This window comes from Patiria miniata, unplaced genomic scaffold (assembly GCF_015706575.1).
Source record: "Patiria miniata isolate m_02_andy unplaced genomic scaffold, ASM1570657v1 HiC_scaffold_7, whole genome shotgun sequence".
Classification (NCBI taxonomy): Eukaryota; Metazoa; Echinodermata; class Asteroidea; order Valvatida; family Asterinidae; genus Patiria; species Patiria miniata.
Window position 1 is genome coordinate 46,724,039 of NW_024037074.1, and position 22,564 is coordinate 46,746,602.

The 22,564-nt window shown below is 43.1% G+C and overlaps 2 protein-coding genes across 3 annotated transcripts; one reads left to right on the forward strand and one right to left on the reverse strand.

Moving 5' to 3' along the window:
* Positions 1 to 34: 34 nt before the first annotated feature.
* LOC119745364 (ATP-dependent RNA helicase DDX42-like) lies at positions 35 to 14,052 on the forward strand. 2 transcript variants are annotated; one of them, XM_038221673.1, is made up of 18 exons: positions 35 to 134; positions 1,164 to 1,349; positions 1,850 to 1,952; positions 2,210 to 2,305; positions 2,611 to 2,763; positions 2,918 to 3,022; positions 3,147 to 3,374; positions 4,052 to 4,120; positions 6,773 to 6,901; positions 7,038 to 7,137; positions 7,370 to 7,417; positions 7,761 to 7,858; positions 8,272 to 8,455; positions 9,086 to 9,187; positions 9,797 to 9,898; positions 10,026 to 10,150; positions 11,431 to 11,670; positions 12,114 to 12,782. In XM_038221673.1, exons 2-18 carry the CDS (start codon positions 1,180 to 1,182, stop codon positions 12,780 to 12,782), a joined length of 2,721 nt encoding a protein of 906 aa, XP_038077601.1. In that variant the 5' UTR covers positions 35 to 134; positions 1,164 to 1,179. The 2 variants fall into 2 exon arrangements, with proteins under 2 accessions (XP_038077601.1, XP_038077602.1); XM_038221674.1 differs by lacking the exon at positions 35 to 134 and having other exon boundaries at positions 1,180 to 1,349; positions 12,114 to 14,052.
* On the reverse strand, positions 13,921 to 22,559 carry LOC119745370 (testis-expressed protein 10 homolog). The gene is made up of 16 exons (XM_038221679.1): positions 22,437 to 22,559; positions 21,606 to 21,812; positions 20,814 to 20,985; positions 19,962 to 20,287; positions 19,359 to 19,549; positions 18,352 to 18,601; positions 17,891 to 18,212; positions 17,571 to 17,706; positions 17,268 to 17,422; positions 16,732 to 16,909; positions 16,530 to 16,621; positions 15,785 to 15,936; positions 15,534 to 15,614; positions 15,170 to 15,443; positions 14,853 to 14,980; positions 13,921 to 14,744 (listed from the first exon to the last, which is right to left on the reverse strand). Exons 2-16 carry the CDS (start codon positions 21,804 to 21,806, stop codon positions 14,655 to 14,657), a joined length of 2,748 nt encoding a protein of 915 aa, XP_038077607.1. The 5' UTR covers positions 21,807 to 21,812; positions 22,437 to 22,559; the 3' UTR covers positions 13,921 to 14,654.
* Positions 22,560 to 22,564: the final 5 nt, after the last annotated feature.

Here is a 22,564-nt window from a genome sequence, read left to right on the forward strand (position 1 = left end):
GTCAGCTGACAAAAACTGTTTATGCCAGCGCCCTCAATCGTTAGACGCATGCCCCTTTGGAAATTGAGGGCGCCCTTTATATTTTGACTTGGATGTTGGGAGAGCGATCCAGTTCCGAGATTTACTCATTTACAGTAAGTTATCGTAACGTTTTTGTTTCATTTCTCCCATTTGATATTGAAGCATTTCCTGTGCATCTTTTCAAATTCCAATGGTCATCCTTGTACGTCTCATTTTGTAAATTTTAGCATATTTCTGGACTACACTCCCACTGCAGTTAATTGTACAATGAATATCGGCCAGCCGTATATTTCCGACACTTGAGCTGAGTTGATTGAACATGATTCATTTATGCACAGCATGCATTGTTCAGATATCACTTTGTTGTGTATACATTATGCAGGGGGTGCAAAATATTTCAAAGGGACTGCCTTCGTAAATAAGTAATTGAATACAATGGGCAAATGATGGGCCTGGGCCTAAAATATATATTTTTTTATTTTATTTTTTTTAATTTATTGAAAATTAAGCAGGCGGTGTATGTTTGACTCTGAACCAGACCCTGGATTGTTTTTAATTTCAGTATTGCACCGGGCGTGCCGGCAAGGCACTGAACATGCACAATGACTGTTTTTGGGACTAAAAGTTTAGACATTTTTTATGCTAGTGACAAATCTTCGTTAGTGTTTGTCTGGTTATGCACTCACACAACATTGTCGTCCCGACATCGTGTTAAGGAGATGGGAAGACCTATTGCAATTTCAGACTTTATTTTCCCTTTGAATTAATCCTCCAGAGCCACGAATCAGAAAAGAAGATGAAATATTCAGGAATTGAATGTGTGATTTGATTTAAAACAATAAAAGAAGATGACTGTAAGTATTTTTGGGAGGAAAAAAATCAAAACGAGTGGCACTGGCAGGGCCAGAACACATCCCCTTCATTGCGAATACGAGTCTAACACTCTATCCATTAGGCCATGTGTCTACTCGAGTTGGATTGGTACTTTAATATCTTATATGGTGTAGGCCTATTTGAATAGGCGCGCATGAGACCATGAGGACGCTGTACGATGTTCCGGTCTAAGAACGGAAAAATACAGGACCAGTTCACTGTAATATAAACACTTCGACAAATTAATAAATGTATTTTTCTGCCTACAGAAAGTTTCAGCCAAGGATGTTTAATCAAGGATGGCGAGGAGGTGGGGGTGGTGGGAGGAGCTACAGTAACTTGGGGGCGGGCAAATCCTACCACGCTGTCCCCAACGCCAAACCAGCGCCTGCCAATTCTTACTCTCACACACAGTACATGGAGGCTATGCTGAAACGCCATCGCACAGAAGCTGAGTAAGTGGACGAGATTTTTCTGTCAAAATGTGGCAACGGGCCCTAATGACCCATCTGAAACGGCCCCCCTCCCCCCCCCCCCCCAAAAAAAAATTCCCAAGCTGTTGTTTCAGGCGGTTCGTGGGTGATAGCGGTTCATCGTGATAATGCCCTCTCGCAGCGGTGTGGGGTTGTCGCGGTGGCATTGATTGCGTTTCTACAACAACATGTCCCAAGACTACTACATCTGTTATCAGCATTGCCTAAGTTTCAGGACCTACATAATAGCCCTAGACAAGAAATCCGCAAGAAAAGCGGTGAACATAATTTCAGTTTTGAGTATCACGGGCGTATTTGTGCATTGGAGTTTTATGGGCGTATTTTTGAGTTTGTATTTACAGAATACAAATCATAATTCACTTTTGGGTCTGGTTGGGAATCGAACCCGGGTCATTGAGGTGTGGAGGCGAAGAAATTATCCGTGGGCTAATCTGACTCCCTATTGCCATTGGTATCTGCAGGTATTTTGAAGCTGACAGTGATGAGGAGGACGCCCAAACAAAGAAACATGAGGAGAGCGACAGTGAAGAAGACCCATTAGATGCTTTCATGGCCGGCATCAATGTAAGCTGGATGGCAAAAAAAAAAAAAAACACTCTGGCCAAAATCATTGCTTGACCATTTCTTGATTTATAAGATTGTTTAGCTGTTTAAATTTTGGAATCGGCGCACAAGTTTCGGGATGGCAAATGTATCCCCGACAACCATAGTGAAGTTACAATAAATAAGTAAGTTAGGCACGGAATTTGAAGGAGATTTTTCTTGTCAAGCATCAATGCTGTACTTTCAAGTTTATCTTTCATTTTGTTGTGGTTTTCAAGGAGGATTTGGCGAAGGAGAAAACAGCTCCCAAGAAGCACAGCAGTGAAGACAAGAAGAAAGCCGTTAGGCAAGACATTGAGGAACTGGATGATCAGGTAAGAATATTGAACACTTAGCCTGTGACTTGAGTCCATGGGCAAGCAACTTTACCTTGATCACTGAAGCGAAGGATGTGAAGAAAGGTGTTTGATAAAATAACGATGATGAATTGCAAATGGATACCATTCACTATACTAGCATGATTGACGTAGTTCTACCAACGGGTTTTAATCATGCTCCTACGGTCGTTGACCAAATTCTTGAAAAAATATTGGCTAGCCAGTCAGGGGTAATAATTATGAGGTGAAAAGAATTCGTAAATTTTCTTGTACATTCAATCTTGATTCAATTTTCATTCCAGGAATCTTTCTTCAAGTACATGGAGGAGAATCCTAATGCCGGCGTGCCGATGTACGATGCGGACGACATCCTCGAATACGATGACGACGGCAATCCCATCATTCCTGAAAGGTCAAAGTTCATCGACCCACTCCCACCAGTCGATCACACGGAGGTGAGACCTCATTAAAAACCTGCCTGCTTTCAGCTGCCGTTTCATTTTGAAAGATTGAGGCTACATTTTTTTCAAACTATTATACTTTGATTTTACAATGTTTTGACTCTCCAGTGACTTTTATTTCTTTTTTATCGCCACCGTTCTATTTCAGATCAAGTACGAACCGTTTGCGAAAAACTTCTACGAAGAACACAAGGACATTGCAGCACTGAAGTACTCAGAAATACTGGATTTGCGGAAGAAATTTGGAATCAGAGTAAGTTTCAAAACTAGATGTGCATCGATTGTACCGTTTATTGATGTCGTTTCTAAATACAGTTGAAGCATATTAAACTGGAAGCTTCCTTTTTCTAATTGTTGAAATTCTGAATTTTCCACAGGTGTCCGGTTTTGACCCACCCAAGCCCGTAAGTAGCTTCGGTCATTTTGGCTTCGACCAACAACTCATGCATTACATCCGCAAGTCGGAGTATTCCCAGCCCACCCCTATCCAGGCCCAGGGAGTACCCATCGCACTGAGCGGCCGTGACATCATCGGAATCGCTAAGACAGGAAGCGGAAAGACTGCGGCGTTCGTTTGGCCTATGCTGGTACACGTAATGGATCAGGTAAGGGCTAGCAGTCGAGCGATCCGGGGTTCAAGTCCTGTTTGAGGCAGCTTGATGTGATTAGGATCACTTGTGGTCAGAGTTGTCATTGAGAGGATTGCGTTAAGCATAGGTCAATCACAAGTCATCGCAAGTCAATCGCAAGACATCACAAGTCAAACACAAGACATCAAAAGTCAATCACTTTGTCAGGGGAGTCAGGTTGGCGTAGCGGTACTTTCCTCGCCTTCCACCGCTGTGACCCGGGTTCGATTCCTGCCTTTGCCAATATGTGGATTGGGGTTTTTATTCCCTACTTGACTCTGTGCCTAGTGTGAATCTTGGACACCTTGGCTACCCCAAAATACAAAATAAACCAATATCGATCTTGACATGATTTTTCTAGTATAAATCCGATTTCAGGTGTCGATTACTCAAAACAAGGTTTGGGGAGGGGACATTCCTCATTTTTCCTCTGTAGGTCACATTTGTGATGGCTTGTTTACTTGATGGGATGGGAAGACCAATGTCTTTACACAATCCTACCAGGATAGTTCAAAGTTTTAACATTTGTTTTCCAGCCCTAACTCCCTAGGGGGTGTGCAAAATCGTATTTAAATTGGAGGATTCAGGACTGTTAGGGTAATAATGAAAAGCTTAATCGTTAATTATTATTTCATGCTGTGTTTGTAATTTAGAGAGCTGTGAAGACCACCGAAGGGCCCATCGGCTTGATCTGTGCCCCAACACGGGAGCTGGCTCAGCAGGTCAGTAAGGGCAGAGTGACCCGGGATATTTTTGTTTGGAACATTCCCTAATCCTTTAAATTTCACCATTATGGAAGAACCAAATGGCTTATTTTTTGTACGTGTCTCATACTTAAAGGGAATGTACATCATTGGCTTTTGCTGTAATTTTCAGAAATGAACTATTTGAGGGGTTAGTATAATAGATCAAATATTGTTTACCTGACATGTTTGAAGTTTTGTGTCCGAAAATGCTTGAAAAACCAAGAAAAACAAAAATGTTTAAGTAGTCTTGTTCCCTGACTCCACTAAAGATAAATTGGATCAATTTATAGATGTCAGAAAATTGTACAGTAAAGCCGTGTCCGCACTGGACTTTTTTTTTTGAAGGTTTTACCGAGACGATGGTAAAATGAGAAATGGTCAAATGTGACCACTGTCCGCACTTGGACTTTCGACACGGGAAAATTTACCCAGACCGCGTGGGAGAAGTAACCGAGCTGTCACAGTGTCAGTATAATGACTCACCGTACACAGAAAACAAATTGCCGATCACATTTTCAGCAGCCGATATGCACAGTAATATTACACACGCCATTTGCATGCACAACATAATCGTTTACACGATATTATTTCATCTTGACACGCTAAATCTTGACGAAAAGGCCTATAATTCTGACGCATTTGTGATGCACGTCGTCGAAGCCATGCCGCTGTACGATGTTCCGTGCGGCAGCAGTGCCATCAGTATTCGTTGGTTCCCATCGCATGCTTACATACAGAATCGAAGCTATGATGTGGGTCAGGAACCAGTGACTACGGCCTACGTACGGTACCGGACCATGATGTTCCGTGCATGACTACAGTAGCGTATCAGGACGAATTTGGATCGTAGAAAATAACATACATGGGTGGAGAAAGAGAATTTCCGCAAATTAATTCTCAGAACGTGATCTCTCTTCTCTCTGTATGTATTTGTCCGTTTAAATATATATTTTAACGAGATTTTACTGCTCGGACTTGATGATACATCGCAGCGTGTTTCTACAAAATGTTCGGCCACTGCACGTGCAGGTTCGTGCGGTCTCTGTATGCATAACAGGGCGCTCGGGCCGGATGTACGCTTTCCTGAGCCGCTTTTACCGACTCGCACTGTCCGCACTGGACTTATCGTCTCGGGAAAAGTGGTCAGTTTTCCTGGGCGCGTGGGAAGTTTTCCTGGGCAGCAGTTGGCCAGTAAAAGTAACCGCTGGACTCAGGAAAAGTAACCGAGAGGAAAACGTCCTAGGCTGTCCGCACTGGACTTAAAATGGGAAAAGTACCCATAGTCTCGGTTAGTTTGACCAAAAAAAGTCCAGTGCGGACAGGGCTTAAGGGAACCAGTCCAGCTGGCCTGCACCCGTTCATGAACATGTAACCAGTAGCAAACAAAACTTGGACTGAAAAAAATTGTAAATCTGGAGCAGTAGTTGACAAATAGTTAGGTTTTTCCAACGGTGGTCGGCCGACTATTGTTGGAAATGTATACAAAAATACCATTTTCTTGAAAAAGACTCGACACCAGGTGCCATAATTTTACAGGATGCTTTAGACTGTCATTTACCAACATCCTAGTAAGGTATTTCGTAAAAACTTGGTAATTTTATTTTTCGATGTTTGCAAATGTTGTATATTCCCTTTAAGGGTGCGTTCGAGTAGCTCACCCAGATCGACTTGGGTAAAAGCAGACGGTTAGCCACGACGGCTGGGCTATTCAAACGCTCAGCCGCGGGCCATCATGACATCATGATGTCCGTATCCGCGGCCATAGCCACTGACAAAATGCCCGTTTCGGTCCCCTTGAGATTTCCGCTGTCCGGCTGCCATATTTGTCTGTTTCTAAAAATGAACAACGCATGCGTGTGACGTATTTCCACCAGGGACTCTGCTCCACAAGCAAGTGGTGGTCTGTGGTGGCTGACCCAGGTGAGCCCCGAGAATTACGTCAGAGCTAATCGAAAGGCATGGGGCTATTTAAACCTGACTTGACCCGGGTGAACTACTCTAATGCACCCTAAAAAAAAACCTGTCAAGTGGCTTCAGACCCCATAAAAAAAAGAGTACCCAGGCCCTAAGGCCAAAAAAAAAAAGTCTCTGGTTTCTGGTATGGAGCTTGCCCAAAAAGGGGTGCGGCGACGCGGCTTTTTTATTTTTTTTTTACCTGTTTTTTTTTGTTTCAAATGTCGGCTGATGACTGCAATTGGTGCCCAACTAAACTTAGTGAAAATATATGGGAGTCCAGAGAGGCCACATAAAGCTTATTCTCGATTATATCCCCATCTAAAAACACATTAAAATTGTGCAGCAGCAGGATTCCAGTCAAACCAGTGAGTTTGGCAGTTTTGAGACATCATCTTTTATTGAAAAAAAAACTTTTTCATTTTGCCGACGCGCATGGCTATGGCGACGCGCGCGCATACCAGAAACCGGAGACTTTTTTTTTTGGGCCTAAGTTTCCATTTTCCTTCACAATCTCCCAAAAGCTGATCTTAGAAGATAAGGGGTTACAAATCTTACAAATCGTGAAAAGAGTAATGTTTTACTGCTGTCATTTCAAGAAAATTTAAAAGTGCTGAGACTTGTTCACCCATTTATACTGATAACATTTGACAGAAGTCGTTTTGGGATTCCTAGATTTACGTGGAAGTGAAGCGTTTTGGGAAGGCCTACGACATCAAGGCAGTGTGCGCCTACGGAGGCGGGAACATGTGGGAGCAGCAGAGGGCGTGTCAGGAGGGGACAGAGGTCATCATATGTACACCGGTCAGTTGACCTTTGAACTATCAACTTTGACCTAACAACTCTCTACATATCAAAGTGTCCCTCAGCTATACGGTCAGAGAAGCCTTTGAAAGACTCCCTAGCTCGTGGCATTTATATCATTGATGTTGTTTTCCAGGGTCGTCTGATTGACCTGGTCAAAAAGAAATCCACCAATCTTCAGCGGGTTACCTTCCTAATTTTCGATGAGGCAGATCGAATGTTTGACATGGGTTTTGGTGAGTTAACAGTTGCATATAGTAACGCAGGAATATGAATGGAAACAAAATGAGACAGATTGTGTTCAGCATGCGTGCAATGAAATCAAAATATTTCACCGTCGAAATGGGGCTTATCCTGGGCCCATGATGTCGCCCTCCCTCTGAAAATGCTTGATGTAATCAAACACTCTCACAAACTCAGTTTGAACAGGAATGATTCTGTGCACGTTTTTTTCTCATCTATCCACAGAGCCACAGGTTCGGTCCATTGCAAACCACGTCAGGCCAGACAGACAAAGTAAGAAATCGCCAACGCTCAGTTTACATACCCGTACTACTACAGCCCTTCGGTTTTAATCAAGTACATTTTAATGATAAGTATCGTTGAACAAAATGATGGCATATGAATGATTGCGTATGTGTTTAACCCATTAGTGCTTGTATTAAATCGTGCTATACACCGTATTTACTCCTTGAGAAATCCATAAATGCATGGAGCGCTGGGGTTGTTTGGGGTGGTATAAGGAGTCAGGTTGGCGTAGCGGTACTTTCCTCGCCTTCCACCGCTGTGACCCGGGTTCGAATCCCGCCTTGGCCAATATGTGGATTGGGTTTTAACGCCCCCTCTTTGATTCCTGCAGCGTTGTTGTTCAGCGCAACATTCCGCAAGAAGGTAGAGAGACTGGCCCGAGACATCCTGACTGATCCAATCAGAGTGGTGCAAGGCGATGCAGGGGAGGTGAGCCAGTCGTTATTATAAAGATCACGATCTTTCAGTTAAAAAAAATATCTGCCATTGTATCTTTTGTTTAGAGCTCTCTTGCAATAGACAGGCCAAAGTAAACAAGTGCGTTGTGAAATCCCCAGATCCTCCTTATCCCATCAACTAAGTATCATTGTTCACCAACTGACAAACCCTGTGATAATTTTGTTGCTGGAGTTGTTGAAAAGCCATTGTTTTTGTTCCGATTTTTATTTTCTCCTTCTTTTTCCTTTTTTTTTTTCTCCCAAATCCATAGACTTTGTGCATGTTTTTCTAATGAATTTTCGTCATTTTGTGTTTTATGACCTGGCATTATTTTAAAAAGGCATACAATCTGTTCATAAACAGATATAGACCTTGGTTATCGGTTTTTGTCTTTTTGTCTTCAGGCGAACGAAGACGTGACGCAGATAGTCCAAGTGTTCCGGGACGAGAAGGCGCCCGACAGCAAGTGGAAGTGGCTAACCGGCCAGCTGGTCCGCTTCACCACCCTGGGCAGCGTGCTCATCTTTGCCACCAAGAAACTCAACGCGGAGGAACTGGCCAACAATCTCAGACAGCAGGACTTCAATGGTAGGTCCCAGATCCTTCAATAACTGATAGGAGGTTTTGAAGGATTTTATGGGATTGAGGAATATAGAACCTAGCTTAATGCCTTAGACATTTTTTCAAAAGAAACCTGCCAGAATTTTTCAAAATCCTCCACAATCCAGGAAAACAATGATTTTGTAATTTTGCTTTCAAGTCTTGGGTCAAATAGTGGCCAGGGTCTACCCTCCTCAATCCTACAAAATCCTCCACTGTGCAGGAACCCAATGGCACGCTCTTTGTACTTACCAAGTTTCAAGGGGCATCAAGCCCATGCAATTTAATAGTGGGCTGGGCTCTACCTTCCTCAATCCTACAAAATCCTCCACTGTGCAGGAACCCAGTGGCACACTCTTTGTACCTACCAAGTTTCAAGGGCCATCAAGCCCATGCAATTTAATAGTGGGCTGTGCTTTACCTTCCTCAATCCTACAAATTCCTCCAAAACCCCCCGTTGAATTTTGAAGGATCTGGGAGGGTCAGGCTGAAGATTTAAACTCAGATGCTCATGAGAACTGTTGATGTCTTTGTCTTTCAAAGTAAAGAACATATATTTGATTCACAGTTTAAAAAAACAAATGTCTTTCTGTCTCATTGATAATTTGTGTTTTTCAGTTGGGCTGTTACACGGTGACATGGACCAGAGCGGAAGGAACAGTGTCATCACAGAGTTCAAGAGGAAAGTCATCCCTATCATGGTAGCAACTGATGTAGCTTGTAAGTCTGACATTTAAAGCAGGATTAAAAATTTGAACAGCCGTTTGGAAGATAGATTTTTGGTTCTGTTGGCGAAAGAAAGTACAGGTGCATTGTGGGTACCCTTGGAGGCATAATTGGTTGTTGTATCAATCAATTTTTGATTAATAGTACCTTTGAATTTGGGTGATTCACAATGCAGTGCGCCACCAAGAGTTTGCCACGGAGAGTTCATTTTTCCCAGTACATCGTGGGAGATGGTCGACAAATTCGTTTTTCGGGTCAGTAGTTTTGTAAGTGTATGATTCGAGCAAGCAATAGCAATTCCTGGATCTAGTTGAATCCGGCAATTCTCGGTGCAGTGTGCCACCAAGAGTTTGCCATGGAGAGTCAATTTTTCAAGTTTACAGTCGACAAAACATGCCTACTTGAACGGTGTAAGTAGACAACTTGAGCTAATTTGTTACAGATTGGGGCATAGCGTTCTGCCGCCTTACAAAAAACACCATATTGATAAAAAGAAAAGAAAAGGGCAAACAGATGCTGGTCAGGGGTAATACTATGGATCAGGTTATGGCAGGATTGCATATTTTGTGAAATACTGACTTATTGTACTGATCTTCTTCACAGCACGTGGTCTGGACATACCGTCAGTCAAAACCGTTGTCAACTACGATGTAGCTCGGGATATCGACACGCATACGCACCGCATCGGACGGACGGGCAGGGCAGGTGTGTAATTATCGCAGGGAGGATTTCAAACCTTGTCCTTGTCCCAATTACCATCTCCCGCCACCTTTTGGAGTATGGGATTAAGCTGAGCCATTCTAAATATGATTTCTATTCTCCATGTTTCTAGGGGAGAAGGGCACTGCCTACACGTTGGTGACGTCTAAGGATGTCTACTTTGCCGGTGACTTGGTCCGTAATCTGGAAGGGGCTAACCAGTCTGTCACTCAGTCGCTCTTGGACCTCGCCATGCAGGTTTGTATAATGAGTTTTGACCATTTTCCAAATCTTGGCTCAAGTCTCCAACTCTGGCTTCGACTCAGCCAAACAGAATCATTTTGAAGCCTTAATGGAAAAACCTACATTTTGATATTCCTGGACATGGACCTATGTTGAGCTGGATATCCCTATTAAAAGTCAGGGGCTTAAACTGTGCTGAAGTCAAACTGGAGAGAAAGCCACATTTTGGAAACACCATTATATAAATTTCCAGGTGGTCACATGAAGGCAATTTGGGCCAATGTCATCCGTCGTTGCAACCTACAGAGTTTGTACATTGGGGTGGCATGGGTGGCTTGTGCGTAAAGCGCTCGCCTCTCACCACTATGACCCTGGTTCGAATCCCGGCCGCGGACCATACATTGGTTTTCTCCTGAGGATATTTCTCTGGGCCCTCCAGTTTTCCTCCCTCCGGAAAAAATCAAACACTTTCGATCTCTGGCTGTGCTCCGTGGTAATATATGGGTCGATGCGGCTGGCTGCCAGAGGTGCCTTAATACATGCCAGCGGCTCGACCCCGTTGTAGCTGCGTCCTTCGCAATTCAGCTTCTCAGCTGCCAGTAAGGATGATAAGCCTCCCAAATTAATACAAAAATGTCAATTGGGCCAATTTAAGTCACCCTGAGCACCAGACTAAACAAGTTTAGAAGGAAGCCATTTCTTAAAGGGAAAATACAACATTTGCAAACATCCAAAAAATAAAACTACCAAATCATTTTGAAATACCTTGCTGGACTGTTAGTGAATGACAGTGTAAAGTATCCTGTAAAATCATGGCACCTGGTATACTGTCATTTTCAAGAAAAGTGGTATTTTTGTATCAATTTCCAACGCTGATCGGCCGATCAGCGTTGGAAAAAACTGGCTTTTTTTCAAATACTGGCCCCAATTGACCATCGCACTTGTTTGCACTCGATTACAAACCTATGAACGGGTACGAGCCAGCTAGACTGGTTCCCCGACCTTACAATTCCCTAATGTATGTAAACTGCTCTGTTTCTTCTTATATGGAGTCAGGGAACCAGACTACAGGAAAATTATTATTTTTCTTGGTTTTTATAGCATTTTCGAACCCAAAACCTCAAAAAAGTCAGTGTAACTATATTTGATATATATTTCCAACCCCCCAATTCCATCCATTTCTGAAACTTACAGCAAAAGCAAATGATGTATATTCCCTTTAAGAACCTGACGTATGAGTTGTTGGCAAAATTGCTCCTCAAACACCCGACTAACGTTTTTTTTTCTCCCACCAGAATCCGAGGTTCCGTAAGACCCGCAGTACCCACGGTACCAAGGGCAAGCTTAGCGGTGGCTCAGGACTTGGCTATGGCAAGGAACGATCAAAGAACAAGGAGAGGCCAGGCCTGGGAAGCCAGGACGACTCTGGAGGGAAGAGCGCCCCCACGCTGGGCCCCCTAGGGGGAGGCTACGCAGGCGCAGACCCATCGGAGTCGGAGGGCGGACGTCTCACGTCCGTGAGGAATACATTCAAGGTTAGTGTGCCATTGAGGGCCGAGATAATTCAAATAATGTGATATCTGAATATTCGAATGTTTATGGTTAGCAGGAGGAGAATTTTGGGATGAATTAAGGAATAGCAATAGCAGCTATAGAAATTCATAAAGCTGTACATTAATAGTCATCAAAGAACCTTTAGCTTACAACATACTGCTAGTAGCAACAATGAATCTAGTGGTTTCAGCAAATAATGAGATAGACAACTCTTGTATCAAGAGCTTTGAAATGCATTTCATTTTCAAGTATTCAAATTTAAAAGTTGTCTCATAATTGATGAAATATCCACAAATCTAAATATTCAGTACAGCCTTTAGTTTTGCATCAATCTTGTTTCACAGTCACAATTGTTATCAACCTTGTAAATCGCAAAATTTCATCAACCATTCTTATTACGACTTTTTAAAATCTCATTCCAAAGGCCCAGTATCAGAGGCACTTCCAGAAAGCCAGCTCCTCGTCCACTTCCAAGACCTTCTCGACTGAGAACACGGGCCACTACGCCATGCCTCCCAAGAACCCCGCCGCGGCAAGCCTATCCCACAGCCACCCGAGCCTTGCTGAGAGCGGGCTGAGCTTAAAAGCCCTGGGGAGTACCGGACTGAGTCTGAAGGCTCAAGGAGCAGCCGGGTTAAGCCTGAAGGCCCCCGTTAGTCACCCGAAGGGTACCTTGAGCACGCTGGTCCCGCAAGAGAGCAAAGACAAGCCGGCCAACACGAGCGCGACACCATCTCGGAAGTCCAAATGGGATATCGGAGGGCCCAAGTCGCCAGAAGCAGGAACTAGGAACAACACGGACGGCGCAGGCAAAAAGCAGGAGGGCAGTAGATGGGATACTGCCCCACAGAGGGACAGCGGGGATGGTAGCTCCTCGCAAGACAAGGGTGAGGCGGGGCTCTCAAGTCCCACGGGTCGCTTGGACAACCACGGCTACTGGCAGCTGGGTGGGTTCGGACAGCCGGGTGCTGTATCCCAGGATGCTCAGGACGGTCGGAACCACGCCCTGGAGGAGGCCCTGAAGAGGGCCCACCAACTGGACGAGATGGTGGCGGAGAGGCCCAAGAAGAGGAAAAGCCGATGGGATATCTAGATAAAAAGGACAATATGGTGGCTGAGATGCACAGAAGACGAAAGCAGATTTGATATGTAGATACCATGACAGCCAGTCAAAAAGTAAGTCTTGTTTCTCGGCTGTGTCTACCAAATTATCTCAGTGCACTGTATTTGTAATAAAAAGGCAGGCGACAAGAAGAGGAAAAGGTGGTGGGATATCTAGATACTATGATGGCCAGTTGAAAAATAAGCCTTGTTCCTCAGTGGGTATGTGCAAATTGTTGCGGTGCTGATCATAAAAAGAGGAAAAGCCGGTGGGAGATCTAGATACCATAATGGCCAGTTGGAAAATAAACCTTGTTGGTCAACAGCATGTCTGCCAAATTTTCTTGATAGCAGGGAGGCCCAAGAAGAAGAGAATCCGGTGGGACATCTAGATACCATAATGGCTACTTCGGTTTATGCTGCAATTAGTTTATAAAGCATGGGGAAATGCTGGTGGGATATCTAGATACCATGATGGCCAGAGGAAAAATCAGCAATGTTTGTCAGTCACATGCGTGCCAAATTATCTTGGTGCACTTCATTTATTGTAAAAAGGCCATTCATAAAATAATCCATGTTTCTCAGCGGAAAGTTGATTAACTTTACTCTGGCGCACTGCATTTGTACAAATGGCCACTTATAAAATAATCATTGTTTATCATCAAAGTGTGCACCAACTTTATGCAGGTGTACTTGCTCTTTCTGGGCTCTTACAAGATAATGTCATATCATGTAAATATTCATCACGAAGATAGCAAAAGAAAGTGTACGTTCAGTTGGTACATCTTCAATGTTGCGACTTATAAGATTGCCCTCATTGAAATGTATATGTAGATAGCGTCAACAGTTGGTGATGCCACCAACACCACGTTTGTATAAAAATCATTAAATCCCCGATTTACGATTTGAAGTTGAAGGAAGTTGGACTGAATGAAATTTGAGGGAGCCAGGCTCGGGAAAATGAAGGGGGCTATACCACACACATAATCAATACATGTTATTCATCAAGGTTTTTTGCAGATCAACGTATGGTCTTAATTTCAAAACCGTTACTGAAAACAAATTAAAAAAAAACCCAAATATTCTTCAAAATGGCATCTCAACACTTTAAAGTCGTGTGGAAAAAACTCAAAAAGGCTGGCTAATTACTAAAACGCTGTACTGTAAAATGCTTTAATGCTTTCATGCCCTTCATATATGCTCATAAAACAGTGTACACATTCATCAGGTAACTCATAAAATTAGGCCAAGTAAAAAAAAAACCAGTTGATCGTCCCCGCCTGCATCCTTTTTTTGAAGCCGCATCTTTTTATTTTTGTATTTTTTTTTCCTCGCATCAAAATGCTAACTTTTTCTTGTATTTTGCTTTAATAAAATACATAGAACTATTAGGATAGCTAATTAAAAGCTGGCGGTCATTTTAAACTGATGTTGACGGCCATTTTGAATTGAAATAATTGGCGGCCATCTTTGAAAAAAAAATTTAAATAAAAAGGCCCTCATCCTCCTCTTTTTGAAAATCCCAATCGATCAACTGTTTTTTTTGGGTTTTTTGTACCTGGCCTTACCATATTTTAACTTGACCAGAAATCCTTTTCGTATCATCTCCCTTATTCTTTTTCACACCCGTAAGTCTCATTTTTTGTTTTTAATGGCTAAGTAAATCATAAATGTTGAGTTCAAGAAACCCAATAAAACTACACTATGTGTACAGTCATCAGATTAAACAAACTGTTGACCAAATTTGTCTTTATTTCTTCTGAAGAACATAAAAATGTCTAGTTAGATTTCAACATTGCTGGGGGAGGGGACAGGGTGTAGGACATGGGGGTGGGGGATGGGGGATCCCGGGAAGTGCCTATTGTCATCTTTGCAATTTAACGTTCAGAACCACGCTTGACTCGTACTGCAGCTCGGCCACCCAGCGACTTCCTTCTGTTGCCAGGTGATGATTCTATAAAAAAGAAAAATGCAAATTTCAATAAAAATGACATTCCGTTCAATACTCGCCACCAAAACAGATAAAACACAACAAAGTCAATATTTTTTTCTTTTGGCTTACCATGATGCTGTTTACAGCCTGCATGGCACTGTCCGTAATCTGTGCCAGGATAGCAGATAATCTCTGTGTCTGCAGTAGTCTTACTATCACCATAGCAACATGATGGACATGTTCAGGGTCAGTCAAATCTATGGAGAGCCAAAGCAACAAAAAAAAGACTATGAAATATTCAACAGCTTGTACAAAATTGTTTAAAACATTACCACCATACAACTCTGCCAATACAACCAACCAATAAGTTTGCAAATTTTGACCAATAGGAGAAGAAGGCTAAAACATGAATATGCATGAACTACAAGTTCAAATTCACAACTTACCCGTAACATATGCATGTATTCGCTGCATCATCTCCATCAGAACTGGCTTGGATGCCACCAACATATCCACAGCCTCTTCCCAAATGGCCTCCGACCAATCAGAGCTGCCGATTCCCATGACATCATCTGATACCACCTTGTACAGTGTTGCTAAGCAACAGTCTGTTAGTTTGTTGAGTGCCTCTTTTCTCCAGTAAGTCTTGCCTGTTGTGAGATAGTTGGCTGCATGTAGTACGGCGTACGCTGTGTAACACGTAATGGTTTTCTGGGAATTCTGAAAAAGAACAGATGGCGGTCGTAAACATCATGATAAAAGGAATAACTGTAAAACAATTTTTTGTTTAAAAATAGAATTTTATCTTACCAACAATTTAATGACAAGCGTCTGCACAAGATCCCACATCTGCTGCTTACTGGAGATAAGACTGTAGCCCAAACAAACACTCTGCCAAAACAAAGAAAAAATACATTACAACGAAAAGAAAATCTTGAAATTTGACATATTAAAGCTTAAAAAAACAATGAGAAATTTTAGGCCCATTGAGAAGGGCTAAAAGTTTCCCCAAAAACCTGAAAAGTACATTTTGGCGGTAAAGTTTTAGGAATAATTTATACCTTGACAATAGCCGAGTGATGCTGCCATGGTCTGCCTGCTTTGGTTGCTATGGAGACGGATGTCAGGTTGCTTGGCAACGGTCTAGGTTTTCCTACATCCTGGGACGTACTATCTTGGCCGTCTGAACTTGCAAGCTCAAACTGAGTGGAACCTGTCATTTTGAAAAGTAAGTACAGCAAATAACATTTCTTCTTTGCATGGAACCGCCATTTTGGATTGAAAGTGCGACTCAACTTGTGAAAATAAAACTATTTTGCACAGTTACTATATATGTAGGTTCAGGTTGCTAAACTATGGGCAACTTCGCGCAAGGACTATAGTTAATCATTGGTCGACTAACGCTTGCCCGAACTCTATCTAGTCGACGATGGTTAACTACGCTAGTCGACTATTTGGAACCAACCTACTGGGGTTGGTTGCTTCGCTGGTAACCATAGCCGCGCGGGTTCATAACGTACAGCAGGGAGCCAGGATCCAGACGTTTTGCGATGACATTTTGACCAGCGTTCGACTAGAGACGTTCGCACTTTGCTATTAGTGCGCAGGCGTAAGGTACGTCACAAATCAACCACTAGTCGACTAATGGTCCTTGCCCGAACTTGGCCTATAATGTCGGAATCTACAGTGGTATGGGGACTTTTTATGGTTGGTTTGATATTCCAGGCTGTAAAAATGTGAATTGGATACAAACACAGACATTTACATGAAATAAATTGATATTTAATGTCTTATTTAACGTCTTACCAATTGAAACAGAGAACAGGAAACTGATGAAGTCGGCCGAGTTGAAGGGCAACTTGCGGTCAACATAAGGTGAGACGCCAACTTCTAGAAGTCTGCATTAACAAAATATGAATAGAATGATGTACATAACATGACTAGCTAGACTTGGGAGTGTAATTATTTATACGTTGGTCAGTCTTTCAGTCAGTCTTTCTGACATTACCTTGTGGACAAAATGTTTACGAGATATGCCACATTCTCTGCGCTCATGCGGTTGTCATGGCAACACGTGGCCAACGACCTCAGGGTGTCCAGGTCGAGGGGGTCGGCGTGGTGAATCAAGTGGATGATGTGAACTTGCAGGTCTGCAGAAAGCTTCAATAAAACACCACTCTCTGGGTCTACATGTGATAGTGGAAAACGAAAAAAAATTGAAAAATTACCAAAAAAAGCATTTCTCTTTCCCAATTGGCAACAGTATGAATTAATATTTGTACGGATTAACATCCTTGCCCCAGTTTCGTGGAACTCCTTTGTGGAAGCAGAAAATTATTGCTTACAAACATCTATGAACTATAAAGCAGAAATCAGTTGAGAACAGTGAATGCAATGAATATTGCATGACATTTTAACTGGTGCTTGCTAAACAATTCAATTTCTGTGCTTAAAAATTTATGTGCTTAGCACCTTTATAAAAATTGGCCCTGGATGATTCTTTGGGTAAGTTTATTTTTATTAGGCACTAATAATTATACCTACCTACGAATGATTTCAAGTGCTTCTGTATACAAGTCAGTGCTTCGGCTTGACGCTGCGCTGCTCGGCGTAGAAGTATCTGTAAGGCTTTGGAGGAAACCGAACCTAACGTCCTGATCAGTTCTGGAAGACTCTGAATGAAAAGACTGTCAACGGACCTGCGGAGGGAACACCAGAGGTCAAAGGTCAGTACACACTGAAAGAGAGGCTGTCCGTATTTTGCAAGTTTGCTTTTGTTACAATATAGGAAGTCTGTATGAAAAGCGAATCTTTGCGACGAAGGTGAATTGAATATGTCACAAATACCGTGAGGAAGGATGTTTTGTTCCGTGGGTCGTCAACAACTCGTCCAGGCACTGCATTGCTGCCTGTCTGTGTGCCGACAGGACGTGGCAACTCTCGTACAATGAAAACACAGCCTGCAGAATATCGCTTACGCTCTCTGCAAAAAACAACAAAAAGTGAGGTAGTTACAGCGACATTAATATGTGACCTTGTTTGATTTTTGATTGTTCTGCTATTGTGAGTAAAGTCATTTGAATAGTAATTCCACTTTTAAGATGAGGGATAAAACTTGTTGATGTCACGTGTTTACAGAAACAACCATAAGAATGCCTGATGCTCACCTTCGCTAGGCAGCACTTTGACCAATCGCCGCACGACGCCCAACAAGCTCTGCACATGCCCAGACGACAGGCTTCCGCCCTCGACGCACGTCTCGAGCACGTACGCCATGATGCGTCGCAGCCATGGGACCGAAATGTCACCCCTGCTCATGAAATACGACATGATCTCACAGGCGGACAGGTTGAGGTTCACCACAGTCATGGGTGTCGCCTTCCCAGAACGCTTTGCTCTGGCGGGGGCATCGTGGGATGTGTAGGGGAAGCAGGGAAGGAGGTGGCTTACAAATTTCTTGTGGTACAATTTCTGGAGCTGCGTCATACACTGGTTATGAGAGAAACGCAACGCACTGGTAAGCAAGAGTTGGTACAGTTTTTATGAAATTATGTCGGTAACGGGCAACACCAAATACTAAATATTTAAATAAACTTTGACTCTCCAAGTACCAAATGATGAAACTTACGCTGAAGTTGCACTTCTCCTCGCACACGCTCTGCATCCATCGCCATAGCAACAAGATCACCGACAGCACGCCGTCCAGTATCTCCACGGCAACACTATGCAAATGAGCCTGGGAATGACCCTGCGATTTGGGGGCGACCTCCATCCAGCACTGGAGTAGCAAGGGCACCAACGAACGCACAAACCCAAGAAGGTTGTCTGGCTCGCTGAAATCTTGACATGAAGTTGATGATGACGACGATGATGTCAAACTGTAATTGATTAAATTTGTTTCATTTTAGCCAGGTAGCTCCCTTTTAGTTGTAAACAAACCCTCAGTTAAATAAGCCATTTGCGAGTTAAATTTGAATAAAATCTGGAACGCTGACTTAATCCAATGCTTTGCACGTGTTAACTTTGCATTCTCCCGACCAAAGAGACTGTTACTATATCACGTGATTCGGGGCAAGCCTTATGCTAGCAACTCCCAGCCTTGGCATGGTCTGGTGTCTTTGTGCCATTCTCACCATTGTGAACGATGTATTGGGGTGAGCGTCTCTTACATAACTATGCAAGAGCTTGCCCCGAATCATGTGATATAGCAACAGTGTCTTTGGTCTGGAGAATTCAAAGTTAAAATGTGCAAAGCATTCTGAACAAGTCAGTGTACCAGATGTTTTTCAAACGTAAATCCCAAAGGGTATAGGTTACTCGCAAACGGCTTATTGCTACAAATTTGGCTAGACTCCATATTGATGACTCAAATAAAACATTTGCCCTCCCAAAAAAAATTCAATTTGTCTTTATTATCCTAACGATTTTCAATTTGTTTGTTTTAATTTTGGTAAAAGAAACTCTCTGTTTTTTTTACATTTTTTGGTGTCGGCAACTTTCTGAGAAAGAAAAAAGGTTTTTATTTTGGCGAAGTGGTTAACGTTAGATAGCGCCTCTTTACACGAATAATAGCGTTTACATGAATTATAGCATGGAGAGAGCCACTGTAAAATTCAACAATAATTTTGCCATTACCTCAAAATGAACTCGTCTCTGTATCCATGGGCGTGGGATCCTGGGGCAAATATTGGTGCATTTGTCTCTTTGTGTTCTTGTATTTTGACTGTGTAGTTGTCACTTTCAGCTGCGCTGTCAGCTTGACGAGAGTGCTTAATGAAATATTCCTCAAGTAACGCTGTGAGGAACTGCCTCAGCCTTTGCAGGACCTGTTGGTTTTTCAAATTAAATTATGACCATTTAGTATTAACCCCTTCGCGCCAGGAATATTTTGGCCAAAAATTTCAATTTTCGCAAAAAGCTAAATTTTCCAGCCAACTTCTGATATACACCCAAAAGCCACAAATACTGAGTCATTTCAACAGTATTTGTACGATATTTCTTGCCGAAACCTCATATGTTTCAATACTCCGAAGTGTGCACTGGAGCGTAAACTCATTAGCATGTTTAGACAACATGTAAATTAGCATGTTTAGACGTCACCCAGAGGCAAGTTGAGCAAATCTTGACGTTTTAACCTGTCAGTCGTGCCTGTGTCTAAAAACAACCAGTGAGTGTTATCACGCCCTCCGACGCGAACTGGTTAAGTAATTCAGACGTGGCCTGAGTCTAGTTCCTGACCTTCTGTCTCCACTTGTGGCTGGAGATCCTGCTGCCAGGCTTGATCGCCAGCTCCCCACCGTCCAACTCGCCCTCGGTCCAGCCGACCGACTGCTTCCGCTGGCGCGAGATCAGCTGGACGAAGACGGTCAGTAGCTCCTGGCTCCGGCCGGTCAGCAAGCGGGGGTAGGAGGCCAGCATTAGGTCCAGGATGGCCAGAGAGTCCAACTGGATGTCCTCTTGGAGGTGGGTCATGGCGCAAGTCAGGTGGGCGCTTAGAACGGGGAAGAACGGCCCAACGCGGTCCGCCGGGGTGGCCTGGAGAACTAGCTGCAGAAGAGATATCCCTGGATCGGAATGTAAACAAAGTAAATTTGATAAAAGAGAATTCAATACAACGTTTCCTCTCAAAAACTGTCAACTTTGAACTGTAGGGGAGTGTGGTATTGTGGTTAAAGTTTGTGACTCATGATCAGAAGGTTTCGAAGTTTGAATCCAACAGCTGTTCATGTTGTGTCCTTGTGCAAGCCACTTAACTATAAGGTGCTACGCTGTTATAACTACCCCTGCTCAATGGGAATATAAACATTCCAAACGCTGTCTTAACTCTCTGGGAGTGTACACTCACTGCTGCCAAATAGATGCAAAGCAGCTAAAATCAATCACACTAACCATCTCTGCTCTCACTGACACCCATTTAGTCCTTGGTGGGATGAAGCAAATAGTGATAAAGTGTCTTGCCCATGGACACACAGACCACAACCCCTCAGACTGGACTCGAACCCTCAACCTGCAGAATTAGTCACAGATCTCGAGTTGGACGCCGCAGGGCTACAGTGCTCCACTTTGAAAGTCATTTAAGATTTTTCTAACCTGCTTTTCGTACTGCATCTTCCTTATCCGTCATCAGGATAGACAAGCTGTCAATCAGGATTGCTAGATGCTGAGATATCAGCGACGGATGAGCAGACAGGAGCTCCTTCATACCAGCAATGGAAGACTGACGAATCGACACATTGTAGTGATTCAGGTGGCACAGAAGATCCTGAATAATAAAAGATGTAAACTTCTTATTAAACTGATCTGCTTACTTATTATCTCATTAACTGTTTACTTTTAATTTCCAAGTACTTCCCATTAAACTTTACTAGAGTAAGTCAATTGCTAAATAGTCTAACCACATAAAACAGGATCTTTTAGCAATTAATATTTCCATGGGTCCTGTTGTAATAAAGCAAAATTTTTCCAAATTTGTAAAAAAAAAACTTCTAATATTAAAGTCCCCAACTAGGCCTATATGTTGTTTTTTTTTTGTTTTTGTTTTTTACACAAGCATATCTGGGCCTTAACAGCTATAAACATTAATTAAATAATAGAGAATGCTGATGGCTTGTCGCCCAGATAGCAATTCACCTCCCTCTTGAAGCTGGCCAGATTCCTGGTAGTGGGTATGTGGGCGGGAAGAGAGTTCCATATTTGGGCCATAGATGGTAAAAAGGACCTTTGATGGCCGACTCGGTTTGATCTTGGTACCTCCACTGCCAGGTTGTGTGGTCGGACAGACTGCTGAAGCCTTGGATCTGGAATGTACCTGTTTGCCATCAGCTGTTTGTAAATTCCAGCACATTCGAATCCTCCTACAGGTTTTATAAACAACGCACTCACATGGATATTCTTTTTCTTCAGTGTTGTCGGTTCGTCAGCGTCTACTGGTCCCGATTTAAGCTGCTCACGGATCTGGATGGCCTGGGACTTGAAGGTGGTGACAGTGAAGTTGTCGGCTTGCGGTTTCTTCTTGCCGACCTTGAACTTGACTTTCTGAAAATCCTTCCTCTTTTCCTTATTCTTTCGTCCACCTTTGGCCATGTTTGCCTAAAGTTCCCTAAACGGGTGAAATACACATTTTAAGCCCGGTGCATACTTCATGCGAAAGCATGTGCGAAGCGAAATTCATGTCGTCAACAATGGTGGACGCGCTTCAAATGTATTGTTGACGTCTTGAATTTCGCTTCGCTTTCGCTTTCGCGTGAAGTATGAACCGGGCTTAACTGGGGGGGGGGGGGGGGGGGGGGGGGGGGGGCTGGGGTATCACACTTAGTGCTTGAGATATTATGCTGAAAATTTGGGGCTCTCATTTAGTGATTTAGGCCTACTTGTACCGTTAATCGTTATGGAAATATGGTTGAATCAACATGATCAATAAATTTATTTTGCGAACAACCGATAGATCAACCTGCTTGACCAACCAGTGTTTCTGTAAATATTCACTCTAGTCTCGTTTATGCAAAAAAAAAATTTGCAAAATGATCCAATGATCACACCAAATCCCTCCCCCCCCCCCCACGCCCGGCCCACCCACTCCCCCCCCCCCCCCCCTCATGAACTGAATCACGTGAAGTAATGACGAATAATGTCAACTTTTTACCCCAACATTTCTTGTACATCGGCCTAGTATGACCTTTCTGGTAATCGAAAGAACGGCAAATTATCACCTACCGGATTGTATTTGTTTGCTCAAAAAACGTTTTACATGCCAGCGCAGCCGTACAACTGGATCATCGCGATTGACCCACGTGCAAGACCGTAAATTTACAAAACCGGTGAGGGCTGGAAACTAGACTAGA